Source organism: Aethalodelphis obliquidens, unplaced genomic scaffold (assembly GCF_003676395.1).
Source record: "Aethalodelphis obliquidens isolate GAN/ISIS:26980383/991018 unplaced genomic scaffold, ASM367639v1 scaffold133, whole genome shotgun sequence".
Classification (NCBI taxonomy): domain Eukaryota; kingdom Metazoa; phylum Chordata; class Mammalia; order Artiodactyla; family Delphinidae; genus Aethalodelphis; species Aethalodelphis obliquidens.
The window spans coordinates 610,506-619,889 of record NW_020838077.1 but is presented as its reverse complement, the minus strand read 5'-3'; the positions used below and the strand labels follow the sequence as shown (position 1 = coordinate 619,889).

At 43.7% G+C, this 9,384-nt stretch overlaps 1 protein-coding gene across 1 annotated transcript; it reads left to right on the top strand.

Annotated features, from left to right (window-relative positions):
• Positions 1 to 1,009: 1,009 nt before the first annotated feature.
• On the top strand, positions 1,010 to 9,384 carry GPX6 (glutathione peroxidase 6). The gene is given in 6 exon segments (XM_027099577.1): positions 1,010 to 1,096; positions 2,910 to 3,063; positions 7,221 to 7,338; positions 8,300 to 8,399; positions 9,177 to 9,200; positions 9,202 to 9,384. Coding segments are annotated over 6 exon segments (666 nt in total).

The following is a 9,384-nucleotide window of genomic DNA, read 5'->3' as shown; positions in this document are numbered from 1 at the left end:
ACTGGATGTCAAGGGGCTTAGAACTGAAAAGGAAGAAGTTATCACTTCAATAAACAAGGGAGTTTAGTAAAACTGAGCTGGCAGTGAAAAGCCGGAAGGGAGCAGATGGGAGGGAGGAGGGGTGGGAGAAACAACTCTGACTTTTCACCCATTCAAATACTTTGCAACAACTTTCAGATTGTTACCTTATTAGGACCTCACAGTAAATAGTTTTATGGAGTAAGTGGGGTAGAGATGATTACAATAATTTACAGAGAATGAAGCTCAGTCGAGCCCAAGGCAGTTCCCTAATGCACAGTTTAGATCTTTCTCCTGGATAACTTCCCCCTGTGAATGTGTATCCATCATCTGTGTTACTCCTGCATTAACAAGCCCTTCTCCAGGGGACAGATCTCAGGGCAAGGGGTCTGAGACATGCAGGTCCCCACATCTGGACTTCATAATTAGAAAATACAGTGTGCTGTTGACTAAGTGATGAAAGTCTGAGGGGACAGTACAAAGGATTAATAGTCATCTGGACGATGCTTCTCAAACTTTAGCTTGTGTGTAAATTACATGAGGATCTTAATTTTTAAAAGCAGATTCTGATTCAGTGGTGGTGGCTTTACTTCCTGGATGCAGAGCCAGCACCTAGGAACTGCCTGGAGAAGGTAAAGACAGTACTTCAAGTTCCAAAGAGGGAAGCCTCCGCCTTCACCTGCCGGAGCACGGGGTGCCAGAACACCAGCGGGTGGCCTGACCCGGAGGCACTGGGTGCTCTGAGCCTTCAGGGCTTGCAGGAGTGGGCGGAGGAGTGAGGGGGAGGGGGAGGGGGAGGGGGAGGGGAAGGTTGGAGAGAGGGAAGAAGAAAGGGGAGGGAGAGCGGGGTGGCAGGGAAGGGGCGGTTGCCCATGTGCTAATGCTGCTCTGCGATTGGAGGGTGCATCTTCAAACTGGTCCCTGCCAGGGGCTCAAAAGGAGCCGAGATCCCTGGGGACCTGAGGCTCGCCTACAACTCCTAGTTCCAGCCATGATCCCGCAGTTCTGGGCCTACTGTCTTTTCTCACTGTTCTTGGTCGGCTTCGCTCAGCCGACCCCGAAGCAGCAACAGATGAAGGTGAGTGTCCTGCAGGGAATTTAGTCAATTTAGTGATGACTAAATTGGCCGCCAAGGATGCAAGGAGTTCTTCCTTCTCCCCCTCTACGAAGGACGAGATCCATCTTCCCAGCCCTTCCAAACTGACATCTGCCACTGCCACTGCCGTCCTGTGAGGCAGAGGCTCTCCTAAACTCTCTTTACGTGGATCGTCTCCCCTGAGCCTGCTGGGTCACCGGGCCGAAAGTGGGCCAAGGACGCAGGCTGCTCTCGCTGCGTTCCTCTTTGCCACTCCCCCTGGTGGCCGCTTGATACCCCAGAGCCCGTCCCCTCCACTCTGGTCTGGAACCTCAGGCACTATTGCGGGTCCGGGAAAGAGGACATGACGTAGCAACTGGATTAGAGGGAGGCTGAACTGGTTGCTCTTGGGGTGGGTGAAACCTCGGGGCAGGTGGAAAAGAAGTTGGTGCTGAAATGTGCCCTAAGGAGTTTTAGGGTTGGGAGAGGGGTTTTTCCTTTTTCAGGGAATAATAAAACACAAAAGGCCCAGAGAGTTGCTGGCCAATTTTAATTTCAGGGGAGGTGATGTGGCATCCTGGAAACAAAGCTTGGATCACAGGGTGATATCCATGTGTGAAACAGACAGCTGGAAGCTGTTGAGCCCAGAGCTAAGGCAGCATGAAGATAAGGAAAATGGAGGCACACAAATGACAGCTCACAGGATGATTTCCACTTTTTTAAAAAAAATTGTACTAGAAAGAAAGGCAAATGCTAGAAACTCTTCAGCAGAGAGCTGAGGTAGCATGAACGCAAAAGAGAATGCAGGCACATAGATGACAACCCTTTCTTGGTGGCTTTCTTAGGCTAATACTCTCAAATATTTGGATTAATGTCTGTGCACAGATGTGTATGGATGTATGGAACACAGGGAACGTGCCTACCCTACGTCAGCCTCCTTCTCTCCAAGGATAGTGAAGGGGAAGCTATGCCTGGTATCCTAGTGACAGAACTAACAGGCTTAGAAAATGATAAAAGAGTTTTCTGCCCCACTCTCCCCACAGGAGCTGACCCACAAGCAATTCCTTCACTGCATGGGGCAGACATTTATGTACATAGAATTTTAGAGTAATTGAAACTCACTTAAATTACTCTAAAATTCTATGCCTTTTCTCCACATCTCCAGGAGTCCCTCTCCTCATATAACAGCATTTTAGCTTTTTGCTCCAGGTCCTGTTCACTCTTTCCCTTGGCATGCTTGTGCGTAGGAAGTCTCTTTCCTTTGCTTCCTGTTTCACATAGAGATAAGAAGAAAGGGGTGTCGAGGATGAATTCTGTAGATACCAGTGAGCTCCCACCAACAAAACTCTGGAAAGTACCTTCAGTGGGATCCAGAGGAGGAACAAGTTATTTGCTGGGCTCTGGGGGAAGGAAATTACAATGTAAGACTATATAGATGAGAAATTTATGTAAAACATATTTCTGTTATGAGAAACTCTACCAAAATCTGTTAAGAATATTTGCGAAGGGGTGGGATGACTGGAATGTGGTGTTAGGCTGTGGAGGAGAGTGCAGGTAAATTGTAGATCGGAGAATGGAGGGAAATTGTGTTCCTATTCCAGGAATGGGAAGAGGATTATAAAGTGCTTGTCCCACCGTTAAAAAAAAAAGATTGTAAGTTAGAAGATATAAGTTCTACCTGTGGCATTAGCCATAACTAAAAATATCACTTTGAAAATTCTCTTCAGTTCTTAGAGTTTAAAAAAAGTCCACAGATATTGGGGATTATCGTTTGTCTTATCATTGCATCATTATGGTTATTTGTGTCACATTCCAGATGGATTGCTCTAAGGGGGTGACAGGCACCATCTGTGAGTATGGAGCCCTCACCCTCAATGGCGAGGAGTATATCCAGTTCAAGCAGTATGCGGGCAAGCACGTCCTCTTTGTCAGCGTGGCCACCTATTGAGGCTTGGCAGCTCAGTATCCTGGTAAGAATGCATGTTTCACCTCTCTTGGAACTAGCTTTGTCAGATGACCATATTCTAAGTCCAGAAGGTTTTGCTACTTTGTTATTAGGAGGAAGCAGGGGGATGCGGGGGGGATAGCTGATCATCATGTGACTCTATTCCCCTAAATCCTGCCACTGCTCTCTGCTCCTTAGAATGCCAGGAGAATTACCTCCAGATGTGAGAATGAAGATTCTCCCAAAGATTTAGTCAAAGACCACCAGGAACATATCTGTAGTTGAGTTTGTTGCTCGATGTTCTGAGGGAAGACATATACTGTAGACAACCATGGGGCTCTCAGTAAGAAGATGTTAGAACGGACTTGAGGACTTGAGGATCTCGGCTTGTGTTAGGTGATTTGGGGGAAGCCAATGACTGGGTATCTTAATAAATCATATCTACAGAGTAGGAGGAATAAAGCAAGGGTAAAGAAACAGCAATCACTTAGGTTGGTAAGAATAGGATGATGCTTGGTCATTTTTGTGATCTGGATAATGTTCATGTATTGTGTGGTTAAAATATGATTAAGGGGCTTCCCTGGTGGCGCAGTGGCTAAGAATCTGCCTGCTAATGCAGGGGACACGGGTTGGAGCCCTGGTCCGGGAAGATCCCACATGCTGTGGAGCATCTAAGCCCGTGTGCCACAACTACTGAGCCTGCGCTCTAGAGCCCATGAGCCACGACTATGGAACCCACGTGCCTAGAGCCTGTGCTCTGCAACAAGAGAAACCACTACAATGAGAAGCCCGCACACCGCAATGAAGAGTAGCCTCCGCTCGCCACAACTAGAGAAAGCCTGTGCATAGCAACGAAAACCCAACGCAGCCAAAAAAGAAAAACAAAAAAACCCCAGACATGATTATGGAGTGGTCCTTGTTTTTGCCTTGATTCATCATGGTCACTTGTACGATATTGATCTTCTGTGAAACTGTTTATGTTCAACAGGAGAACACTAAACCCTAGCTGTGACTCCCAGGCCAGAATCTAGCTTTCAGGGGCTGATTTTATCTTTCTCACTGGTGACTTCTGGTAACAGGAAAGACGATTGATCTTTGATATTTTGGAAAACACCGTTGGGTTCCGCAGGCACCTCCAGATGGCAGAGAAGAGGAAATGTAGTTTACTATCTACATAGTATTTAACTGGAGTGAGAGCTATTTGGGAAAATGCTTCATCTCTCCAAACTTGGCTCAACCTTTGGTGGCTGAGGTGGATTTTCCATTTTATTTGTGCACTCATGGGAAAGAGTTTGGAATTCCTGCTGATCCAGAAAAGGTTAAAGTTTTAGATGGATTATACTAGAGATAGATGCAGTTTTTGACATGCCAAGAACTTTATTTTCAGCTTTTTTTAAAAGTTCAAGATAAATTCGGAAGATTAATTATACCAGTGTCACCAAAAAATGGATCAAAATAATACATGAATGAATTTTAAGAAATTTTTTCACATATTGACATCAGTATCTAGTCAACTGATCAAAAATATAAAGTCCTATCAATTTGTCTTAATGGCGCTCCAATAATAAGAAATCCAACAATTTTCTCCTTTTTAAACACCACTTAAATTTAGGCATATTGCAATCTCACTTCTAAGATATATGGTTCACCAAATTTTTTAAAATTAATTTATTTATTTTGGCTGCGCCAGGTCTTAGTTGCGGCCTGCGGAATCTTCATTGCAGCATTCCGACCCTTAGTTGCAGCAGGTGGGCTCCTTAGTTGTGGCATGCCTGCGGGATCTATTTCCCCGACCAGGGATCGAACGCGGGGCCCCCTGCAATGGAAGCACAGCGTCTTATCCACTGGACTACCAGGGAAGTCCCAGTTCACCAAATTTTGATATTTGAAAATTAACATTCAGCGGTGCTACAGTTTGAATATTCGTGTCCCCCCACAATTCATATATTGAAACTAATGCCCAGTGTGATGGCAATAGGAAGTGGGGCTTTTGGGAGGTGCTTAGGTCATGAGGGTAAAACCGTCACGAATGGGCTTAATGCTCTTACAAAAGATACCCTACAGGGCTCCCCAGTTCCTTCCACCATGTGAGGGCACAGGAAGAAGTTGGCAGTCTGCATCCTGGAGGAGGGTCTTGTTCAGAACCCTACCGTACTGGCACCGTGATCTTGGACTTCCAAGTTCCAGAACTGTGAGAAATAAATTTCTCATTTATTTATTTACAAGCCACCCAGTCTGATATTTTGTTTTAGCAGCCTGAATCGACTAAGACAGTGGGGCTGCTTGATTCAGGCAAAAATTATATTAAAATACCCCCTCCACCAAAGCACAACAAAAACCAAATGATTCACATTTACCAAAAGAAGCTAAAGACCTTTTCAATTTAATGTTGAAATTGTGCATAAAAAGATACTCTCAAATTACAGATTTTGAAAAGGTCAAGACAGTTAAAAGAATTTGGGAGTCACATTATATTTATTATTTTTATGTACCATCAACTCTAGGGAAAACCTGAAAAGCTAAAAACTACTTTTTAAATTTTTATAAAAATCTCAGGATCTAATTATAAGAGGCTAAACAACAGTTTAGTATCATTTAGCAAGTGGGGATTTTCCTCCCTTCAAAAAGTTAAGCTTGAAAAATATGGTAAGCTTAAAAAGTTGTGAGGTGTAAATAGAAGTTCCATAGAATGTAAATCTGCTTTTATATCTGTTTTAGTTTAAACTTATTGAATAGGTAATACAGTCACAAGATTCAAAATTTAAAAGGTACAAAAGGGCTTTACAGTGAAATCTTCCACAGTCCCTTCCCTTTGAGCAACGAGTGTTATCAGTTTGTGGTGTACATTTCCATAAATTTTTTTTTAATATTTATTTTATTATTTATTTATTTATTTGGTTGTGCCAGGCCTTAGCTGCAGCAGGCAGTCTCCTTAGTTGAGACACGTGGGCTCCTTAGTTGCAGCATGTGAACTCTTAGTTGCAGCAGGCATGTGGGATCTAGTTCCCTGACCAGGGATCAAACCTGAGCCCCCCTACATTGGGAGCTCTGAGTCTTAACCACTGCGCCACCAGGGAAGCCCACTATCCCTTTTATCTTTAACCAGCAAGAATATTTCTTTCTTGAGCTTCCCTGGTTGAGAGTCCGCCGATGCAGGGGACACGGGTTCGTGCCCTGGTCCGGGAAGACCCCACATGCCGCGGAGCGGGTGGGCCCGTGAGCCATGGCTGCTGAGCCTGCGCGTCCGGAGCCTGTGCTCCGCAAAGGGAGAGGCCACAACAGTGAGATGCCCGCGTGCCGCAAAAAAAAAAAAAAAAAAAAAAAAGGGATAGTAACTGAATAAATATATAAAGAGAAGAAAGCACTTCCTTTTAAGAAGAGGTCCTTGGGGGAGATGCCTGCAGATAGAGCTGAGTCTGAATAGGACTGGCTGGTGCTGGTCATGGAATCAGTAAATCTGAACTGAAAATGGCTAAAGTTGGAAATCATGGTACAAGTCCAGACAGAGAGTTGGAAAGCTTCCTGGCAGTGGTAAAGAGCAGTTTGGAGTTTGTAGCCTAGAATCCCAGTGAGTGTTCCAGGGAAATGACATCAGTTATGTCACTGGAACTGACAAAAAGGTAGAGAATGCTTTGGAGCTAAGCTTAGCATCTCACTGATTCCCTCAACAACTCCCAGGTTAGAGCACCAAAGAGTGCTCCTGGGAAGGTGACTGGAGTGTCAGGTTGTGTCATCATGGGGCATAGTGAGAGGAAGGGGGTAGCATGTCCATTTTGTTTGCCTTTCCTTAAAACATTTTTGATCAATCAATCAATCCATCAACTAAGGAAGGCAATGGCATTTAAATCTGACTTCTCTTCAGAATCAAGCAGAACCCCGCCTGCCCCCAACATGCACACACAGAGTACTAACCAATCTGTGCTTTTAAAGGAGGGCTCCTATTGGATGATGAAGAGCCATTTATGGGAGCTAGTGCACAAGAAAAATGGCCGCTATCGGGATGCGCTTCTGGATACCTATGTTCTAGCTTTTTGCTCTGTTTCCTCAATGTCTGTAATCTTGAACCTTCCCCTTCATAGTCCTCAGCTTACTCATGTGATAAGTGGATAAATCAGTGGTCTTTTACTGCTCAAGGTAGGGCTGCTGGCCGGGCTATCCATGCAGTTCACTCTCTACTTACAGAACTGAATGCACTACAGGAGGAGCTGAAGCCTTTTGGTGTAGTTGTGTTGGGCTTTCCCTGCAACCAATTTGGAAAACAAGAACCAGCAAAAAACTCAGAGATCCTTTTGGGGCTCAAGTAAGTGCCTGCTTGGGACCCTGCAAGACCCTGTCAGGATTTTCCTTCCACATTCTACCTAGAGGCTTCTTATTCTGGAGACTTCTGGGGTGACTGACAGATTAATGGGTTCAAGAACATCATTATGATGCTTTGAATTCAGTCTTGCCCTACTGGCAGTGCTCAATAATTCTCTCTACCTTTCAGTACTTTAATGGTAAGACTACGGGAAATCTAATGGCAAAGCAGCACAGGAAAAAGGAGAAGATACAGGAAATAGAAATGAATCAAGAATCCTAACCTTCCAATTTCTTTTTTAAAAATTTTTATTGGAGCATAGTTGATTTAAAATGTTGTGTTAGTTGCTGCTGTACAGCAAAGTGAATCAGTTATACATACACATATATCCACTCTTTTTAGATTCTTTTCCTATATAGGTCATTACAGAGTACTGAGTAGAGTTCCCTGTGCTATACAGTAGCTCCTTATTACTTATCTATTTTATATATAGTAGTGTGTATGTGTCAATCCCAATCCCCCTATTTATCCCCCCCCCCCCAGTTACCATGAGATTGCTTTCTACATCTGTGACTCTATTTCTGTTTTGTAAATAAGTTCATTTGTATAATTGTTTTCTAGATTCCACAGATAAGCAATATCATATGATATTTGTCCTTCTCTGTCTGACTTACTTCACTCAGTATGACAATCTCTAGGTCCATCCAAATCCTGCAAATGGCATTATTTCATTCTTTTTATGGCTGAGTAATATTTTGCCTTCCAATTTTCTTGGAATTCTCCATTGGTTCCCTAAAGCCTGTGCATGAAGTCCTGATTCCCAAAGACCTCTTTCTTCACCTTCCCTGTCTATGGCCTCTCTTTCTTTACCTCTAATTTCCTTTTGTGGTTAAGTTGTGGTGGCCATTATTATCCATCCTTTTCTTAATTTGGATCCTTTCAGGAACACTCTGGTTCATTGCAGGTATGTACGTCCAGGTGGTGGCTTTGTTCCCAATTTTCAGCTCTTTGAGAAAGGGGATGTGAATGGAGAAAAAGAACAGGAGGTCTTCAGCTTCCTGAAGGTAAGCAAACATAAACCTGGCAAGGATTGGTCAGGTAGGTAGAGATGCCCTGAAAGTGTGGGGCTCAAGTCTAGGATTGAGTTTGGACTCCTTGGAAAGAAATGCTCAGTTCACAGATCATGGCAATATCTGTTGTGAGGCTTTAGCTTCAAGCAGAGGAAACATATAACATATGATTGCTCTAACATAGACTGACCTTCCCTACAGAATGGTAATGATTCATTCATTCAACAAACATTTATAAAATCCCTGGTTGTGTGCAAGAACTGTGGTACACAATGAGTTAACATATGTTAATAGAGCATAATCTCTTCCCTGAAGGAATTCATATCTAATCAGAGAGACAAACATAGAAGCAGATATGTAGAGTGTCATGTGATAATTAACTTTAGAGTCACAGAGTGTTAGAACCACATAAGCCCAGAATGGAGGGACCCCTTTTTTTCAGCTAAAGAAACTGAAGCTAAAGAAATGTTATGACTTACCAAAGAAAACAGAAGATAATCTTTCATTGAAGCACCATGATATGATCATGGGAGTGAGGGAGAGACAGGGAAAGGAGGAAATTTTTCTATTTGCTATCATACTCTCTAGCTCTTGGTTGTTTGATTGTACTGGTAGTGATGTACTGAAATGTCTGTGGTTTGTTAGGAGCATGTCAAGTAGTTAATATACTGAGATATATAATGGTGAGTAGAATTTCTAGGGGTAGGGATAAGACTGGACCACACAGAAGCAGAAAAAAACTGTCTTACTGTTCCCATATCTCTGCTCCAGAACTCCTGCCCTCCAACCTCTGATTTTTTTTGGCTCATCAAGCCAACTCTTCTGGGAGCCCATGAAGGTCCATGACATCCGCTGGAACTTTGAGAAGTTCCTGGTGGGGCCTGATGGAGTCCCTGTCATGCGCTGGTTCCACCGGGCTTCCATCAGCACAGTCAAGTCAGACATCCTGGAGTACATGAAGCAGTTCAAAAGCAAATAG